General features: G+C 45.3%; 1 protein-coding gene across 1 annotated transcript; it reads right to left on the bottom strand.

Annotated features, from left to right (window-relative positions):
* Positions 1 to 17,450: 17,450 nt before the first annotated feature.
* Positions 17,451 to 20,602, bottom strand: LOC125544292 (F-box/kelch-repeat protein At3g61590). The gene is made up of 2 exons (XM_048707918.1): positions 20,237 to 20,602; positions 17,451 to 18,866 (listed from the first exon to the last, which is right to left on the bottom strand). The coding sequence occupies exon 2, from the start codon at positions 18,827 to 18,829 to the stop codon at positions 17,621 to 17,623; it is 1,209 nt and encodes a 402-aa protein (XP_048563875.1). The 5' UTR covers positions 18,830 to 18,866; positions 20,237 to 20,602; the 3' UTR covers positions 17,451 to 17,620.
* Between the last annotated feature and the right edge of the window lie 1,155 nt (positions 20,603 to 21,757).

Below are 21,757 nucleotides of genomic sequence, written 5' to 3'. Positions count from 1 at the left end.
TATATAAAAATGATGTGAGTACATTGGTACATATACATTTTTTTCATTGGTTTTCAGGTCCAACCATAAATATGTATGGATCGGTAGCAAGTATAGATTGTTCTGAAACGCAAGTGCATGAATTGGTTGTGAATACCTCTGTCTGACATAACACTCTGGACAGTAGCAACTACCATATGAACTAGCGTTCTAAATCTGAAATGCATGAGCTTTGATAGTTCAGACAAACACCAACTGAATAAATCAACTCGTACATACACGACACTAAAAAGATCAAAATCAGATTTGTGCAGTTAAAGCACTCCACAATGGAATCTGAAGCATTATTCAGATAAATTTCAATAGTGGTTTCCAACATACATTAATGTGTATGCCAAATTAAATCAATACTTCAGCATCAACAACTATTGCATTGTCTTCCATGTCTTGGTCGGTCGTACCAAAACAGAAGGACCAAAAGCAAAATTTGTATCAACACCACACGGCTATGACCTATAAAAGGTAAAAGAAACTCAGAATACTAGCAAATATGTGTGGCGATTATGGTTTCTTTGTAGGGTTAGGGAGGGAGCTAGGGGGCAGTGGCAAGGCGGCTACAGGAACAAGCAACCATTGGGGGAACGGCAGTCGTGTCATCTGCCGTGGGAGGCGGGTGTATGGTGGGTCAAGCAGGTGGCGGCCAGAGGGCCGAGCACGCGGGGTGGGTCAGCGGACGTGCGTGGAGGTGGGGCGCATGTGGGCGAGGATCGACCCACCAGAGAGAAGAGAGAAGGAGGAGGAGGGCAGAGAGGCCTAACCTACGCTGCCAGAGCTCATGCTCGGCCTTTTTTATTTTCCCTCGAGCACGGGCGAAGCAGTAAGTCGGGCGCTTGATCTCAAATATCAATCAAAGTCGAGTTTGTATGCTCTGAGTTCGGGAATAGCTATGCGGGATGTGAAAACGATCCATCCAATATTTCGTCCCAATTCAGCCAGTCAACTCCCTGACCATCCAAACAATGGCATTCAGGCTTCCCAATGCCAATATCAATTTCTAGGCCTCAATATCAACATCCAAATGAGGTGTAAGAGATATTATCTTAGCGGGAGGAAGTATTTAGCAATAAAGGCATCTGTACACTTTGACCATGAATCAATACTATTTTTTGATAAGAAGAAAACCGTGCTTTAGCTCGATCTCTAAGCGAGAAAGAAAATCGCATAGTTATGATGATTATCCATGGCATGATTAATATATAGTCATTATGTCCGTGACAAGTAGACCGTAATCCAACTGAATCTACTACTATTACTCCATCCTAAGACTGCTATCCATCAGGCATCTCAAGGTATTAAGTTCATGACAAATAAGGTAACGCATTAAGCAAGATGATATCATGTAGCTAGACAAAATAAGATCAAGCAATATGTTTAAACCCCATCATTTTATCCTTAGTAGCAACAACACAATACGTGCCTTGCAACTCCTCCTCTCATAGAATAAGGTCACCGCGGGATTGAACCTACTACTATGAACCACTCCCTCTAAAGATCTAATCATTAATTTGGCTAGAGAAAACTCATAGATCGGAAAGCATACATAGGTATAAAATTACACATAAGATAAACTTCAAAGAGATTCAAATACTTTTAATGAATAATATGATCATAAACTCACAATTCATGTGATCTCAACAAACACACAACAAAAGTTTACATATGATTGATCTCAGATGAGATCATTGTATTGAAGATATTAAAGGAAGAATTGTTTCTCCACTTTTTTTATTTACGATGGGACCGAGATTAGTTTTCGTACGTCTGACCAGTTTTTTCGTTCGTCCCGATCTGTTTCTGCCCAAAAAATCGCACACGTACAGAGACGAGCCGCGATGGGCCGGTCCACTAGCGGATGCTGTACCAATAAAAAGCTAGCCGAGTGAAAAAAGGCCAAGAAAAAAATTAAGCGCCATGAAAGACTCGAACACGGGCGCTCACCCTTGACATATCAGTACAAGCCAGTGGACTATACCTTATATCATGTTTATGTTGCAGCGCGACATCCTAAATTAGCGAGCAGCAGTGCTAGACACTAAGAGCAAAAAGGGAAACATTTTTTTTAAGTAGATATATTTAAGAACGCGAATGATTTAGCAAATTTGTAAACAAAAAACTGAAACTTGAATATATTTTTCACAAAGAACAACAAAATTTCTCTTTTAATTTTTTTGAAACCTGAACATTTTTTAAAACACAAAGAATTTTTGAAAACTAGGATGTACTATAGCGAACATTTTTCTGAATTTGAGAACATTTTCTAAAAACACAAATATTTTTTTGAAATTTAAATTTGAAAAAGCAAATATTTTTCTTTCAAAATATGAATAGTTTTTTAAAACTGGGAGGTACTGTATCTAACACTTTTTAATTTGTACCTATTAATAAAGAAAGGTGCGGTTCTCTGATTCGGTCTGTCCATCGCATAGGATTTTTCATCCGTCTTGCACAAGGGCCACACAAGTGAAAGAGAAGATGCCTTTTGTTCTCCGAGAAAGAAAAACGCTTAGCTTTTTTTATTCCTTAGTGTATTTGTTTTTATGAATGTCTCAAGTGTCTCGCTCGGCCTCAGTCTGCGTTGTGGCCCAGCGAAGCCGGCCCAAGACAAGCAAGGCAAAAATATTAGTTCTCGTTTGGAATCAAACTAGCGACCTCCCTCCCCGTGCGGGTAAATTCATTGCAATCGATTGACCTAGATCAACGTTTGTGTTTAGGTGAAGGTTGTTCTGTCTATTAAATAGCCTCCTTGGTTGCTTACAGATAATCCCTCCAGTTGATATATTTTTTTGAGTTTTAAGGTACCAAGGAGCTGACTTGGGAAGCAATAAGCCAAGGGTAAGGAACGACGTGACAAAAAAAATAAAGGAGGGAAATTTATTTGAGAGAACTACATGTCAAATGACATGAGACCTGGCAAAGGAATGATGAACTAGGAGAGAGAGAAATAAAAAGGAAGAGGAGAACTTTTTTTTAGGGCTAGGAAGAGGAGAATTAGACCTGAGATTTTTTTTTGAGAAATATTAAACCTGAGATGGAAGGAAGATACATGGTGGATTATTAATAGGTGATGGGCTGGAATTCAAGCATACACGTGACATGAAAAGATACATGGTGGACCAAACGGTGATGGGCATAGAAATAAAAAGGAAGGGAAGAATTAGACGTGACAGGTTCTTAAAAAAACTAAATGTAACATGGACGGTTTCATGGTGGGGGGCTAGAAGGATTCATGAGACTACGTACTAAAGGAGGAATATGTATTGGAAGCGTCGATAAAATACTGGTAAAAGGACATTATTATGAGGATTAAGAAAATAAAATGCCCACAGATGTATTGTTTTTGTTCAATTTATTAAACTAGGGATATGGTATGAAGCTTTTTCTCCATCGTGTCTTCACGTACGACTAGCCTCGCTCGGCTCAGTGACACCCGTCATAATGCATGAGGAGTCTAACTAAGAATTCACGGTCTATCTAACACAAACTACTGAATTTACATGATAACACGGACATATATTAGGTGCAGTGCTTTTCCCTATTATATTAGACGAATGTAAAAAAACGCTCTTTATCTCGCAGGACACGAAGGAGGCTCAACGATCCAGCTATTGGACCTGGCCAACATTTTGGTTACTGAAAACTGGTACCGTGACCACTTGCGATGAGGACGAGAAAGAGGACAAGCGAGAACATGGGTCTGATGTCATATTGAAATGAAGGATGTGGACCTAAGGGTGAGATATTAGTCATATTTGTTATGTTAGGGGCATAAGGGTGAGGCCTTTAGGCATGTCCAATGGGCAGCGGCATGTGGGGGTTGTTTTCCCCGTTGCAATGCACAGGCATTTTCCTAGTTGGAGAGAGAGAGAGAGAGAGAGATAAAGACATCTAGCTACTACTATGGACCCGTAGGTAATGTGGTAACTACTCACACATCATCATGGAGGCAGCAAGGTTGATGAAGATTGCCTGCCCAATGGTTTCCTCCTCCGACAGAGTATCGAAAAAGGCCACCAGATGGGATCATGGAAAAACAGAGCCTTGCAGCGGCAGAAGGATTGTTTCGGTCTCGCTTTGGGGGTTTTGGAATATATGCAAATTTATAGGTCAAATATTAGGGTTAACAGAGGCTCAGGGGGGCCACAAGTGTTGATCGCGCACCACCCCTACAGGGCGTGCCCCTTGAGCTTGTGGACCCCTCGTGGGTCTTTTGGTATCTCCTTAAAGCTTCTAGGGTATCTTTTGGTTCAGAAAAAATCATCATAAAGTTTAATCATGTTTGGACTTTATTTGGTATGGTTTTTCTGTGAAATAAAGAAATATGAAAAAAGAAACTCCCTCTAGGTACTAAATTAATAGGTTAGTCCATAAAATAATATAAAATGGAATATAAAGCATACAAGAATGATAATATAATAGCATGAAACAATCAAAAATTATAGATACGCTGGAGACGTATCAGTAATGCGCAGTTAAATATTTTTGGCTAATCAACGAGAGGTTACGGAACCCGCCGACTCCGCACATAGGCCTATAGGACAATCTTGGGAGTTTTGTTCCTCGAGCTCGTGCCTCATCTCACACCATCTCTTCTTCTAATGTGGATGTGGTTGTTATCGTAGCTTGGATGCCGACAAGAGCTCATCGTCTGAATTGTGTCACCATCTCCATAACCTCTTGTATGGGTTGTCATCTAGTCGGCGTATCTCACAGTTCCATGGTCTCGTCGTCCATGTTGATCATTTTTTGTTGGCAGTGGTTGTTCTATGGCAACATGGCCCTCTTTTCTCCCACGGTGGCCTCTTCCTGTGATTATGTCAAGCCTTCGATGTCATGGATTTTGGACTTCGTAGATCCAATCAGATATTGCTAGGTCCCCAAAGTCGGCGCTAGCTATCGATGGTGTTTCGGAAGTACTCGAACAATGGTACAGTAACATAAGTGGATTTGTGTGACTGCAGTATGCAACCTCAATATGAGATGGACACAAGAAAATGATTTTACCCAAGTTCAGACCCCCACGATGCGAGTAACAACCCTAATTCTACTTGTCTAGAATTATAAATGTTAACGAGTATAATGTGGGGGGTCCAGGTCCAGCGACTGGTACACTACGTTGCTGGGATATTTGGTGGTCGATTCGATGGGATGTATAAAATCAGATCTAATACAGGTCTAGAACTAGGTCTTCGTCTTAAGTGTCTTCAATGTTGAAGTCAAAGTTGTCCCTCCTCACATCACTATCCTTAGGTCTTTAATACTTGGTCTTCAGTCGGTTGGAACCCTCCCTTTCTCGGTCTCGTGATTGGAGATGCCTTAATATAATCCTTCCAATTATGATCTTGGGACCATGAACATCTCCTTCTCCGTCTCATACGATCGATGAACTCCTTCTTACCTGCACCCTAGTGCCAAGGGCGGAAGTAGGCCCTATTATTGGGGGGGGGGCTTCTTAACAGTCCTGGGCTATAGCGAATTTGACGGTATGGCCCATTGTGGTGTGGTATGAGAAATCCCCACTTCCCGCCAACAGACCCGTTCTCGCGTCCTCCCGCACCTCGCTGCCTGACGTAGCCATCGTCATGCGCCTTCTCCCACACATCCAATCGAGTGTGCCGCCACCACCACCATGCTCTGCCACTAACCTCGCCGTCGTCTAGCACCGACTCATGCCTCACCGTGCGCTCATGTGCCACCGATGACTTCTGCATGGCGAGGTGGTTCTCCTTGTCCCCTGTCAATTGTTCCCTGTCATCGTGTGCCTCCTCCTACGCCAGTTGCGACACCCTAGTGCTTGATGTTATGTCGCACTTAGTGGGCTTCTCGTCTGACTCTTAGGAAGAGCCGAAGTTGCAGCCATGGGGACGTGTAGAGCGCGGGTTAGAACTCAAGGTGGACGAGGATGAGGAGTTGAACAAAATTGTAGAGGGCTTGTTGGCCTCGATACGCGCCGTCGAGACCGGTCACAGGGATATCAAGGAGTTGTTTGAGTGGATTTGACGCTGACATGGCCAAGAAGGAGGCTGTCAAGGTCGTTGTGAAGGGAAAGGGCGTGGATGAGGTTGTTGAGGCTTTACACAAGGGCAAGGAGGTTGTTGTGATTTCCTCCTCCAACAAGGACGAACCCAACTGTGACTATCGGGTACCTGAAGGATAAAAAAGAGGAGACCGGTATAAGGGATTACCAAAGGCCACCGTCCTCGGATGGAAAGTATTACATCTCATTCAAGTTAAAAAGCAGAGGGAGCCAATAGAGGAGACGACCAACGCCCACCGCCTCCGGCAGGGGTTACAAACAAAATTAAAGTTGTTCTAAAAGTAGTGTAAGTGTTGTTTATGTTAGGTTATGTTATTCTTTGATTTAATTACGGATAATTATGGTGTTATGTGTTGTTAGTATCATGTTGAACAATTTTATGACATGGTTGTCTTTGGATACACTCTAATTAAGAAAAGGTTTTCTCAAAAATTAAGAAAAGGACAATCAGCATAAAAACCAAGTGTGGGGATTAAGTTTTGGCTATTAGCGGGGACAATTCAGCATGGCGCCCTATCAGCGCTTCAGATTATTTTGATAATCAAGGTTTTTTTTTCAAAGATCTAGTCGTGTTGGCGTTCATTTCATTAGCACATAGAAGGCGGGAAACAAGTGTTTATCAAGTGATCAATGGTGGTGAAACGGAAAGGTTAACAAAAGACCAGCATATGGGGTCCTATGCTCGCACTAAGAATACATCAGGGGATCTCTCATGGCACATCCCCAAAGGGGTGCTCAATGCAGGCCGCTCCTGCAATCCTTCACTGCTCCATGTCCCGACGACACGCTTCGATGATGGCGTGGGAGCATGGCGATTTGCCCCGGAAAGTGCATGCTCCAATTAAATTATAGGCATTAAGTTCTAAGAACTAATTTAGAGATGGATTAGAGATGCTCCAAGACCCGCTAAGATCTCGCAAATTAGAGGATCGGTCCTGCAGCCATGTTCACATTTACGTGGCAACAATGTGAACAGGAGAGCGAATCGTGTAATTTCACGTACGCAACTGAGCAGTTCTGGCGGCCTGTGGATTTTTTGAAGAAAAAACCCTTATTCCGTCAATTTCGGTGTCACCGCTGATCGTGGATGTCTTTTGACTCTGGTAGAGGACCTGTGAGAGGCTGCGATGCGAGCGACTTAACTCTGATACGGTCAAGTCACCAGCTCATACTACTGGGAAGAGGTGCACGTCCCGGTCAATTCGTTCAGGCTAGTTACGCTAGTAGGCCACGTACGGAGTAAACCGCATGTGCAAACGCATAATCGACGTGATCACCGGTGCGTAGACGAACGTAACTCGCTGGCAGGGTTTTGCCTAACTACGAAATCAGTACTGGCCTGGGCGCAGGCGTGTGGATTTGGATGAACATTGAAGTAGCGCACGTGAAATTTGAAATGTTGTGGCGATCCATAGGCGCGTCTCAAGGACAAATGTAAAGGTCCGTTTTGGTTGAGATCACTATAGTTTCTCTTTTTTGAAAAACTTTCAATTTATTTATTTTTAGCATGATAATATAACAAACACTAAAAATAATAAAAATTACATTCAGATACATAGACCATCTAGCGACGACTATAAACGCTGAAGCGAGCCGAAGCATCATCCCTCTCTCACTGGAGCCGGACAAAACTTGTTATAAACATATAATTTGCAAGCAAGAGAGAAATAAAGTTAGGGGTCGCATCATCCCTAGAAGAAGATCTAGCGCTAAAGAAGTTCTTTGCTAGCTCATCCACAACCTGATTAGCCTCCCTAAAACAGTGTTTGAAAGATATCTTCCCAAAGTCCATCGCCAGTTGTTTGCATTTCAAAATGATCACAGCGTCTGGACCTAAGGCATCTTCAAAACGGATCCTTAAACCGTCTTCAACTGTTCGGATGAGTTTAGTCATCCAACGCGGGTCCGTATCGATATGTTGAGCGGTTTGGGCGTATTTTTTTGGCTAACCTGAGACAAACCGGGGGCTTTGCAGGAGTTCGAACATCAGCCACGTATTACTCTGACACCCCCTGCCACCCAAAATCTGTCTCGGACCCCGCGCCTCCATCCTCCCATTTTATTTGCCTTAGTTTTTCTCTCTTGTCTTCGCCGCCGCTTCACCACCCCGGCCGCCATGCCACACCACAACCGGAACTCAACGAGTCTGTCACCTCCAATGGTACAATCGGGCTTCACACCGCTTCTCCTCTGCCGCCCTTCCACACATCTCCTTCGACCTCCAAGCAGGTACCATCCGCTCCTCCGATGCTCCATGCCTGGCAACAATTCGGTGAATTACCCAAGTTAAAAAAATTGTGCCTTCTTCTTGAAGCAATGGATTCAGATATGGAGTACATTGTTGGAAATATGCCCTAGAGGCAATAATAAAAGCATTATTATTATATTTCCTTGTTCATGATAATTGTCTTTATTCATGCTATAATTGTGTTATCCGGAAATCGTAATACATGTGTGAATAACAGACACCAACATGTCCCTAGTAAGCCTCTAGTTGACTAGCTCGTTGATCAACAGATAGTCATGGTTTCCTGACTATGGACATTGGATGTCATTGATAACGAGATCACATCATTAGGAGAATGATGTGATGGACAAGACCCAATCCTAAACATAGCACAAGATCGTATAGTTCGTTTGCTAGAGTTTTCCAATGTCAAGTATCTTTTCCTTAGACCATGAGATCGTGTAACTCCCGGATACCGTAGGATTGCTTTGGGTATACCAAACGTCACAACGTAACTGGGTGACTATAAAGGTAGACTACGGGTATCTCCGAAAGTGTCTGTTGGGTGACATGGATCAAGACTGGGATTTGTCACTCCGTATGACGGAGAGGTATCACTGGGCCCACTCGGTAATGCATCATCATAATGAGCTCAAAGTGACCAAGTGTCTGGTCGCGGGATCATGCATTACGGTACGAGTAAAGTGACTTGCCGGTAACGAGATTGAACGAGGTATTGGGATACCGACGATCGAATCTCGGGTAAGTAACATATCGATTGACAAAGGGAATTGCATACGGGGTTGATTGAATCCTTGACATCGTGGTTCATCCGATGAGATCATTGTGGAGCATGTGGGAGCCAACATGGGTATCCAGATCCCGCTGTTGGTTATTGACCGGAGATCGTCTCGGTCATGTCTGCTTGTCTCCCGAACCCGTAGGGTCTACACACTTAAGGTTCGGTGACGCTAGGGTTATGAAGATATGTATATGCAGAAACCCGAATGTTGTTCGGGGTCCCGGATGAGATCCCGGACATCACGAGGAGTTCCGGAATGGTCCGGAGGTAAAGAATTATATATAGGAAATGCTGTTTCGGCCATCGGGACAAGTTTCGGGGTTATCGGTATTGTACCGGGACCACCGGAGGGGTCCCGGGGGCCCACCGGGTGGGGCCACCTGTCCTGGGGGGGCACATGGGCTGTAGGGGGTGTGCCTTGGCCTAGATGGGCCAAGGGCACCAGCCCCACTAGGCCCATGCGCCTAGGGTTTCCATGGGGGAGGAGTTCACCTAGTGGAAGGCACCCCGAGGTGCCTTGGGGGGGAGGGAATCCTCCCCCTGGCCGCCGCACCTAGGAGATCAGATCTCCTAGGCTGCGCACCACCCCCCCTTGGCCCTCCTATATATAGTGGGGGAGAGGAGGGACTTCATACACCAGCCCCTAGCGCCTCCCTCTCTCCCCGTTACGTCTCTCTCTCGTAGTATAGGCGAAGCCCTGCTACTGTGACGCCCTGCATCCACCACCACGCCGTCGTGCTGCTGGATCTTCATCAACCTCTCCTCCCCCCTTAATGGATCAAGAAGGAGGAGACGTCTCCCGTCCCGTACGTGTGTTGAACGCGGAGGTGTCGTCCGTTCGGCGCTTGGTCATCGGTGATTTGGATCACGTCGTGTTCGACTACATCATCACCGTTCTTTGAACGCTTCCGTGCACGATCTACAAAGGTATGTAGATGCATCCATTGACTCGTTGCTAGATGAACTCCTAGATGATCTTGGTGAAACGAGTAGGAAATTTTTTGTTTTCTGCAACGTTCCCCAACATACATATACGAGCACTATGTTGAGTCGTCCGACTCGTCCGATGAGGAGGACTACACAGATGAGATGGCGATAATGCAGGTGGTGCTTGTAGATGCGGAGCGAGCGGAGGAGCATGTTCTCAATTTCAAGCGATCGATCAAGGGTCATCGAGTGCTCAACTGCAACTAGGAGCGCGACCATTTGACGCTGATGGACGACTACTTTGCCCCCGATGCCCTCTTCGCTGACGATTTTCATCGGCGCTTCCGGATGTGCAAAAATGTTTTCAATCGTCTCTAGCATGGCATCTGGTCCTTTGATGACTACTTCATCTTGAAGAAGGGCGTCATGGGAAGGTTGGGTTCTGTTACCAGAAGTGCACGGCCGCACTGCAGATGCTTACTTATGGTACAACCGCTGATTCATGGGACGAGTACCTACGGATGTCTGAGAGCACATGTGGAGATGCCATGGTCAGGTTTGCAACTGTCATGGTCGAGGTGTTTCGACCTCAGTACCTGAGAGAACCAACTGTGGCAGACACCGAGTGCATCTCGACAATCTCGGGAAGCAAGATGGTTATCAGGTTTGCTCGGATATCTTGACTGCATGCATTTGAAATGCAAGAATTGCCCGAAAGCTTTAGAAGGGAAATATCAGGGTCATGTTAATAAGCCCACCATCATTCTTGAAGCAGTTGCATCACATTATCTTTGGTTTTGGCACGCTTTCTTTGGCATGCTCGTGTCTCAGAACGACATCAATGTGATGCAGCGATCAACATTGTTTGCTACGCTGACTGAAGGAAAAGTTCCTCGCCACTACTGCCAATGGGCATGAGTCCAACATGGGCTACTATCTCGTTGATGGTATCTATCCTTCGTGGGCTACCTTTTTCAACACCATCTCTAACCCAGTTGGCCAGAAAAATTCTCACTTTGCCCAAAGATAAGAAGCAGCTAGAAAGGATGTTGAGGGCATTTGGAGTTTTGCAGACACGTTTTGCAGTTGTTCATGGACCTGCTAAACAATGGGATCCGAAGACCTTGTGGGAGGTGATGACCTATTGTGTGATCATGCTAACATGGTCGTGGAGGATGAGAATGAGGATGTTGTCGCAACTCTCGAATTTGAAAACATGGGTGATCCTATCGACCCCCTCCCCCCCCCCCCCCCCCCCCCCCCCCCCCCCCCCCGACCAAAACCGACCACATTTGAAGAGTTTGTTCAAATGCATCAACAAATTCGGCATCGAGCAACTCACGAGCAATTGAATAAAGATCTGATTGAGCATCTGTGGGTGGTTAAGGAGGGCAATAATGTTGGAATGTAATATTTTATTTGATTTTTTAAAATTAGAACTATTGCTGCATTTGAACATTTGAACTATTTTAGACTATATATGCAGCTATTTGAACGCGTGAACTTAAAAAAATTAGGGTCAGATGTATGCAAGTACCGTTGGATGGCCGGCTCCTGCATCCGTGTACGCAGACTGGAGATGCCCTAAGTAATTATCCATCGGTACAACTGAGTCCACAACAAATAAACAGTCTAATTCAACTTCTACCTTGTTACTTCCAATATGAGCAGCCAAGTATAGACCATTCCTAATGGCAATCAGCTCCGCAAAGTGAACATCAGGAACGTGTGGTACAAACCAATTAATTGTTTCTATGAAATCACCACGTGTGGTTGGGACCACTAGTTATTTAGTTAGTTAGTTAGAGTGTGCCCCTTGCAAATATTGCTCCCCATCTTGCTCGTAGTGATAAATGGTGTATTGCATGTGCAACATTTGTCGTAATCTTGGGAGTTTTATACTATTTTTTCACGAATTCGTTTCTTGAAAGCATTTTATCTTTTGACGTGTGCGTCCAAATCAAAAACCACTTTCATCGTTGGGTTTCTTACATCGAGATATTTGAAACTAGATATCATATTAATAAGTTTAGACAAACTTTTTTCCTGGAAAACCACAAAAAAATTGTAACCCCCTAAGAAAATTGAAAACCCTAAAAACCAAAATAAACTGGAACGAAAAAATGAAAACAAAAAAAACATAAGCCCAGAAAAAACAGAAAACGAGGACAACAGAAACAAAAGAAATGGAAAACCAAAATTTCGTCTCCTGCTACAGGCCCTTCAACAACTCGCGACCCCAACACCGATACTGGCGCTCCTGCTGCTTCACCGACATGATCTTCTTCAAGGATGTTAGATCTCAATTTCGTCTACTTTTGATCATATGATGACAAGGGGGGGGGGTTGAGTTAGTCTTCAAGCGAGTTTTCTATATGGGATGTGTTTTTTATTTGGTTACAACTCTCATTCTTCTCTGGGCTTTATTGTATTGAATTGTAAACTTAAGTGCAGTGGTGGTGTGACTGTTTTGAACTCTATTTCTTCATCTTGTTTCCTAGTTAATATGCATGCATGCTGAAATTCGTGAGACACTACTTTCCATTGTGCATTGCAATTTCTTCATATTATCTATTCAATGCATTATTGGATTCCAAGATATAGGGGGGATATCCACAATTCCAACATGTCATGTGCATTTGCAATCTAAAGCAAATTCATCATATGCACATCTTCAGGGCAGCTCCTCTATATCCTAAAATCAAAATCTTCAAATATGTACTTACACTTCTTATTATTTATCTCCATTGAAAACTTAATCAATTTGTCATCAATCACCAAAAAGAGGGACATTGTAAGTGCATCTAGTGCCTCATTAGTGGTTTTGGAGTATTGAAGACAAATGAGTTAAGGAACTAATGTGTTTGTGAGTGTACATAGGAGATATAGCCCCTAAAAATTTTGGTTTAACCAAGAAAGACGACCCCTAAAAATGTATGCGTACATTTTAGAAATTGGTGCTCCCTTTGAAGAATTGGAAGCTGGAAGACTTTATTTTCGTAGTTTCTTTCTTCTTTAATTGAGTCAATAAGGAACACGGTACTATTAAAGGGGTCTAGGTGATACATAGGCGTATTTCCAAAGTGATGCTCAAAATCCAAACTTACCTATTTCTTCGAGTGAATGGTATGGAAATCTCTTGCGGTGCAGTTGAGTTCTTCAGCGACAGAGACGAAGTTCTTCCGGTCGCTGACAAAATTGGTCCTACTAAAATGTTAGGAATTCGCCAGTGGGATCCTCCTACCTTGAGGAATTTGAGAGTTCAAAATTCTGACTGTTGTTGCGCGAGTGCCAGCTGTCGAGTGGATCCTTATTCTGACAACGGTCATGTCCGAAGGGCATGATGGTCAAGTCATGTCAGGTTGCCCATGGCTATAAATAGCCGCCCCCACAATCATTTGTTGGTTGGCTGATCCGAGTGATTGATTGACAAGTGTCATCTAGAGAAACCCATCCTCCAATGAACTTGAGAGAATCCTTCGTGAGGAAAAAACCCAAACACCCAAAGCCAAAGTAATTGAGCATCACTCAAGAGATTGTCATGTGTGATCCGACGCTTGTTACCTTTGAAGCCTGTGTGATCTTCCAGACGGTTAGGCATCAAATTTTGAGCACTCAAGAAGAATTTGTGGAGTGCTATAGGACAAGCCTGTGAAGGTTTTGGAAGTTTACCTTGAAGACTTACCATGAGTGGTTGGGCAGGGTCTCGGTGACCTTAGCTCAAGGGGAACAAGGTATAGCCTAAGTGTCTACTGAATTGAATCCCAAGTCTCCCTAACCAGACGTAAAATTGTCACAATAACTGAAACTGGTCAAGCAAATCCATTGTCTTCATCGAGCAATCCGGTTCTATTTCTTCAACCCTTTAATTTCCGCATCTATGTTTTGAAGAAATTGTCCTCCCTCTCTTGAAGACTTCAACCGAAGACTTTCACAATTTCATCAAGTCATGTTGCATTATCTTTGCCTTCTGTTTAGCTATATCTCCCACATTCATCTTTGTACTTGCATGCTTGTATGTCTTACTACTCGCTATGCATGTCCTATTTTGTCATGAGGACTTTGTGTCTACTTCGATAAGCATGCTTGTGTGTAGCAACTTCTCTGTTTAATTGTTCGTCACCTTGTTATTCTTCAATAAACTTTTCTTTTTGAAGAATCTATTAAAATCTCCCAATCACACCCATCCCTCTGGTCGATATCTCGCACTTTCAGTCCTCGACAACTTCATGGATGTTTTCGATGAACCTACAAAGTTTCCACCGCATCGCGACATCGGCCATCTTAATCCTCTCATTATGGGAGCGCAGCCTGTTAACATCAAACCATACCGGCGCAAACCAGATTACAATAGTTGTCATCACTCAACCATCGGGATGAGGCCATTCAGGGCCATGTTTGGCTATGAACCAAGGTATTAGGGGCTTAATGCCACCTCGTCGTGCTCTATCCTGCACTGCAATCGTGGCTGGAGGAACGCGCTATCATCCAAGACATGCTGCAGCAACAAATGGACCGAGCGCAACAACTGATGAAAACCCAAGCATACAAATGATGCTCGTTCAAAACATTCAACCTCGACGATCCGTTTTTCCTCAAGCTTCAACCTTACATTCAGACATCCCTCGCGCCGCATGCGAACCACAAGTTGTTGTGCAAGTTCTTCGGCCCCTTTCCTATCATCCAGAAGGTTAATACGTCGCCTGCATATTGCAATTGCCACGTTTCCCAGCTACGTCGAGCATTGCTTCCTGGTACGAGTGTCGAACCTAATTTACCTATATGTATTGATGATCTGGTTGTTCATATGGCGGTGCTTCAGACTCGCTGCCGCAAGACGCAAGATGTTGTGCGTGAGCTAAGTGCAGTTGTAGTGGTCAAGTCCCGCAACCATGGGCACCACCTGAGAGGACAAAGCTAGTCTTATGGCAAGATTCCCGCATGGTGAGGCTTGGGGTCAAGCCTCGTCTCAAGAATGTGGGGATATTAGATCACCTGTCAAGGCGAGCCCAGCTGTCAGGGTGATGGAACCACGCGATGCATGCAGCAATCGTGCATCAGCACCCAACAAGTGTTACTTCAGCCACGAGTGGGTGAACCACGCCAATGTGACTACCATTACTTAAGGCTCGGAGAGAGAGAAGCGGAATCCAGCAGCTGCCTACCCCAATTCCCTTTTCTTCCTTCTTCCTTTTTTTGCGAAGAAGACATTGGATCTATTAACTAGGAACAGGCATCACAAAGCACCCCTTAACAAAGACAGATAATACAACAAAGTCCTCAGGGAGCTGTCGTCGTCTTCCACCCCGACGTGCTGATGGTGCACCGCTGCTGCCCCTCCTCGCCGGAGCCAGGCTAACCTTAGTTGTTGTCGTAGACGGGAAGTCATTGAAACACCATCGTCCTATAGAAGAGATCGCTGATGCCGCATCTGAAATCAAATATCCATAAACTCCTATGCTGGTTACGCCGGCGCACCTCCTGAACAAGCAGCCGCCAAGCCCAACAATGACTGTTAGGACACCGTTGCACCAAAACTCACCAACCCCATACCACCGCTGGAGGAGATGGCAATGCGACGCCAAAAGGGCCGAAGGACAACATCCCCACAACGAGCAGGCATCATCAACGCCTCGTCGGCCGCCCAGAGGGCACAATGTCTCGCCGAATCTGCAGATCTGTGAGGATCGAACGCCACCTACTATCTGACGAAGCAGCAGACCACGCCAGAGAGGGGAAGGAGTATTCCCCATGGACCGCACCTCCGCCTCCAAAGCGCCGCCAACCAAAGCACACACCCCACACCTAATAAACACCATAGACGAGATCCAGGGTTCCCACCACCCTCACGCCGCCGGAGGGGGAGGGAACCACCGGGGGGATCGTGGGCGAACGCGAACTGCCCCTCCCTTCGTGGACACGAGGTAACTGTTCCTTGAGGCGCGTCGCTCTTTGCCCCTCCCTTCCTCTTTCTTCCTTCTTCCTTCTCCTGCAAGAATAGCTATCCAGTTCTTGTAATTCGTCTGTAATAACCTACTACTCCCCCCCCCCCCCCCCCCCCCCCCCACCACACACACAAAAAGCTACTACTTCGGAGAGCTTAGATCGAGAATCATTCCTACCTATGGATACCTTATCAAAATCATGGTTTATCTTGACGAGAGTCGATTCAGGGCCTCTTTGATTCAAAGGAATTTCATAGGATTTTTGAAGGATAAGAATCCTTCGGAATTTTTCCTGCGTTGATCGTTTGATTCGCAGGATTGAATCCCATAAGATTTTTTCCTATGGATTCATTTGAACTACATTTCATAGGAATTGTAGCATCCACTCCAACTTCTTGGAAGAAATTCTTTATTTTTTCTGTGATACAATCAAACAAACTCAAATTCTATAGGAATTCAATGGGCATGTAATTTCAATCCTACGTTTTTCCTATTCCTATGTTTTTGCAATCCCGTGAATCGAAGAGGCCCTCAACTGGCCACATCAGGAGCGGGCAGGCTCAAGATGCCTATCCAAGCAAACACAAGACCAGAAAGGAAAACAACGCAACTAGCCCACTACTGTTTCGCACCGCAGAAGCTACCAACAATAGCAGGACTGTACCTGACGCTTGCCCACACTGTACATCCATGTTCTCCAACTGGTACTCAAACCCAAAACTGAAGGAAAGTTCAGCAAGGGCATCAAGCCAACGTTTCATCATCCGAAAGAGATAACAGCACAGGAACAGCAAGCGACAGAAAAAACACAATGGAAACCTGCATGTGCAGCACATCGGATCCTCAGGCTTGCGACGAAAAGGAGTATGCAAAACGGAGAAGATCACAGCCGATGGAACAAAAAATGGCACAAAACCAGCTAACAGCAGCTTCGTCCGTATCAGTATCACGGTGTGCAGCTGAGCGACAAACACTCAGACAGCAACATCAGATCCACGGTGGGAGCCACGTGAACAATGAATGCTCTCAATGGATAGATAGATAGGCGTAGGCCTGCCGTGCTGCGGCGAGGGCGGAGACCACCACATCAATGGCCTCTCTGGCTCACGCGCACAGGCTTGGCAGCGAGGAAGGATGGGCCAGCTGCAGCTCCCACAAGAGGAAACCTGGACGTTGGCCCATCACGGGCTACCCCTCCCCCTCCTGCCAACAACATCAGGGAGGGAGGCACTGCTGACCGGTCAGAGCAACAGCTCTGAGTCGCTAGCTTGGTAGGGGTGCTACAATGCCGCTCTGGACCGGGCACCAGTACGCATTGATACACAGTATCGCAAGAAACAAAAACTGTAAACAGTTTCTCTCCCAAAATGACAAGAAATTTGATGGCAACATCACGGAAATGGCACTGGAAAATTTTGCCTGTCAGAAATGTACATTATGTGAAACGAGAAATGGCATACAATCATCACAGACAAGTGTTATTCGGCAACACTGCATTCCAAAATATTAATCTCATCACAACAGAATTGCATCAATCACGGGAAAATAAATTAAGAGAGGCAGAGTGTATCATCCATCTTCCACAGAAGACGAGGATCACTGGTTTTGTTGATGCCAAGCAAGTCAACGGTAAAGACTGGTACAAATTAAGTGGCAATGTCCAGCCGAGGCTCAAAGCAAAAGCCAGTGAACAGCTGGAGAGGAAACTTTTTGCTCACAGGGCATTTTGCCGACCACTTCCATTGCCTCTGCTTCATGTCAAATCCAAGCAAAGCAGTTGCACCATAGCTTTGGATGTACACAAGGTCGTCGGCACCGCCGCTACAAAAAACATCATCCAACTCACCAAATCCTTGGAAGAATTTGTGAGGCATCCGACTCACCTCTTGCCACTGTGTCTTGTCAAGCTCCCATATACCGATTCCCTTGATGATATCAGGTCTATTGGGCTTTGCTATCCCGCCGACCATTACCAGCTTCCCTCTCAGGTTTAGTAGACGCCCGCAGGTGAGAGAGCAAGGTACAGGGATTGACGATTGCGTTAGTGAAGTTTCAGAAGGTCCCGCAACAAGGTCATACATGATGAGCCTGTGACGGGGCTCAACATTGCCAAGAACACCTGTGGACTGGATCAAGCAGTACAAGACTCCACCACATATCACACTATCGTCACCCCCTCTCCAACCAATGAACACCTCCTTCACTGCAGTTACCCATGAACTACTCCGTGAGTCGTACTTGTATAAAGAGAATTCCCATTGGACATAATCCTCAGGTACCTGCTTCGATTTTGCCAATGTAACAGTGTAATTGTGAGTCACCTGATCTACCTTTAAGGCAACAGTGCTGTAATCTGGAAACTTTGCACCTGGGGGCTCCAACAGCCTCTTCCAATCTTTTGTAATAGGGTTAGATACAGAAATGATGTTTCTGTTGTCATTATCCATGAAGCAAACTAGCCCACAAGAAGAAGAGACGAAACAGCTGCTCTTGTCAATGCCTTGAAGCTCTAAATCATACCATTTATGGAGGATGGGGTCATAAGCATATCCAGAAGCAGTCTCGTTACAGGTGAACATGAAGTACCAGGGCCTCTGAGGCAACATGTGGGTCCAAAGATACCGGCTTGAGTAGATAATATCATGCCATCTCTTGCATACCGCTGTTGACCTTATCATGCTTGCTATTGGCAAGAAGGTGAAAATTTTCTCAAGAATGTCATCAGGAACTGCGGCATCCAATGAAACTGGCAATTCATTTTCTCCATTGCTAGCCTCTGAAATAACTCGAAAGTTGAATGCAGGAATTCTGATGCGCTCAATTGGAAGAGCTTCCCATGACGAATCATCTTCCATGATGCCACACAGAAAAAAATGCAGGTAGTGCGATGGCCTGAAAAAAAGGACAGGTAAGTCCTTAGTTCTTACACAGATAGTTGCAAATATTTTGCCTTATATTAAAATAATTCTTATTCTCAAAACAGCTCATTCTCCTAATACTATTCTTTATAAGCAAAGAGATCCTATCCGAATCAAAATAATACAGTATTCCAATAAATCCTCTAATAATGCTACACTCGGTGACAAAAGCAAGTCTTCCCAAATGTTCCAAAACAATATATGGATGAGAAGTTTCTATCGGGCAAGTACTCTGTATACCACAAATATAAAAGCTTCTACACAAAACCATACATGGCATCCAAAACTGTTATACTACAAATGAAGGCCAACTATGTCAAATACTCCCTCTGTCCCAAAATAAATGTTGCTGATTTAGTACAGGTTTAGTACAAAGCATGGTTTTCGAGTCGCGACTCATGCGAGTCGCTCTGGGGCAGCGACTCGGAAGAAGTCGAGCCTGCGTTGTGACTAGTCGCGAGTCGACACTAAGCTGAGTCGACCATATTTTTGCAACTCATAGACTAGTCGTCGACTAGTCGAGCGACTCGAAATCCATGGTACAAAGTTGTACTAAGTCAGCGACACTTATTTTGGGACAGAGGGGGTATATCTTAATACTGAGAGTCTGAAACTTTCATTATTGGCCCGTGCTATGCATACTACAGCAAACACTGAACAAGAACATATAGACATTCTCAATATAACATATACTTTTCGAATTATTTGGAGACATTTTGTTACTTTTGTCAGATGGAACTGTTATATGGCACATGTCAAATGCAACATTTCCATGGCCCTTGAGATGAAAACAAATGTTTGAATCGAAGCCCCAGCAGGATTTTCCATGAAACTCCATGTATACGCAGGAAGGCCCCTTAGAAGGATAGCACCATGGCATGAACAACGATACCTTCCATCAACAGCCTGTTGCGCCTGTTTGTCCTAGTATCGATGTCTCCCTCTCAATCACTGTGGTATCATTGCCCCAGCACAAATAGTGGGGGAGGAGGCCTGGTTGGCCTCCTCACCATTGGAAAGAAGCAAGGACAGACATGACTTTTGCATCGTAAGGAGCAAGTACAGAATGTAAGCAAGAAATCCAGGGAGATCTCTGTCCCCAACCAACCCGCTGACCCCGCCCCTCCAATCAAATCCAGCCATTCGCTCGCCCTGATGCCATTGGGCCCCGATGTAAATAAAATCATATGATCCATACACAGCAGCGTATTCGCGGATACGGACGATTTTCGCGGAGATGCGGCAGTCCGACGAAGTAAATATCATCCCCCAACCAGCAAAGGCAGCAAAGATGCATACAGGTTGAAATAGAATGGGAAAGAAACAAAAAGGGGCGGTACATACCTAGAATCCCACGGATCAGATCGGCATCGGCTGCCTATCGCGGTTCTTGCGAATGCCGTCCTGAAGCAATGTGCGGCGATTTGGGCGGAGTGCTCCAACTCCAATCCACACGCTACGGGGAGGGGAACGAATCCGGAATGTCCCCCCGAGTTTCGCCCACTTCGGGATTGAAGGGGTGGAGGTGGGGGTGGGTTGGGTTGGGTGCGGCGATGGGTTTATTGTTTGTTTACAGATTGAGGGAGGGAGTGGAAGGAGGAGGCGGAGAGATGTGGTGCCGCGGGCGTGGCGGCGGCTCTGCCTCTGCCCAGCATGCGGCTGTGCGCTATAATCAAATGAATCCACTGCTGGGGCTGGGCTTTGATTGTTTTGCGTTTGGGGGCTCTGTTTTATATATAGCAGAGGAGGAGAAAGTTTGGTTGGATTGGATGGAGCCTCCCCGGGACAAAAATGTACATCTTACTATCTTTTTTTATTTTGAAGATACTAGTAATAATGTACGTTTTTTTTTGCGAGGGTAAAGGGAGTTTTATTGCAAAGTTATAGAGTTACAGCCGAGAGGCCACAAATCCTCGATACAAGGTGGGGCTGAAACAAGCCAAACAGCAGTGGCTCGCTTCGTACGGCTATAACAGGCCAAATGATCGGCAACTCTATTCTGTAGACGACTAATCTTCTGAGGTACAAACTCCCTACTACCAGCTAAGAACTTAATCTCTAGGGCTAATTGGCCATAAGCTGACCGTCGTAGAGCATCTGTTGATAGGCAGGATAAAGCTTCCCGAGAATCCGATTACAACACCACCGGTGAATTTGAGTGATGTATGGCAAGAGCCATACCTTTCATCATTGCATGAAGTTCTGCCTCAAGTGGACCATTGCAGTGAAAGGTATATTTGTATGCCGCAAATAAGATTGAGAGTCTGTTTGGTTCGAAGCCCCAGCGTGCCAAGCCAAATAATTGGCGTTGACCAAGTGCTCCAGCGGTGTTTGGATCGAAGCCCATATTTTGGCATGCCAACGCTGCCCTCGGCTCTCTAGTTCAATTTCTTGCCAACGCGACGGCAGAACGCGGGCGCAGAAAAGCAACGCCAATTTTTTGGCTCGCCCGTGCGTTGGCAGGGCCAACCTGGGCAAAAACCAAACAGACCCTGAACCCTCATTGTCTCGGAGAACACACCCTGCCGCCGCGGAGCCATCTTATGGGTTAAGCGAACCATCCACAGAGAGGGCGACCGTACCCCTCGCCGGAGCCGACCAAGGTGCAACGGCTGTAACCATCTTTTGGCGCGTCACCACCTGTGGCGCCGAGGGCATCTTGCCTTTGATAATCTCCTCCACTGAAAACTTGCCCGCGAGGTTGATGGATTTATAGTAACTATCCAGAAACTCAACCGATGCAGGCACGGGTGGGGTTTCCTTACCATGGTAGCAGTCGTTGCGTATCTACCATATCCGTCAAATCAGCATAATTACCATGTCACAAACCATCTCTGCACAGGAATCAAGTAGGAGCATTAGCCA

Source organism: Triticum urartu, chromosome 3, assembly GCF_003073215.2.
Source record: "Triticum urartu cultivar G1812 chromosome 3, Tu2.1, whole genome shotgun sequence".
In the NCBI taxonomy this organism is placed as follows: Eukaryota; Viridiplantae; Streptophyta; class Magnoliopsida; order Poales; family Poaceae; genus Triticum; species Triticum urartu.
This window is presented reverse-complemented; position numbering and strand designations above follow the sequence as displayed.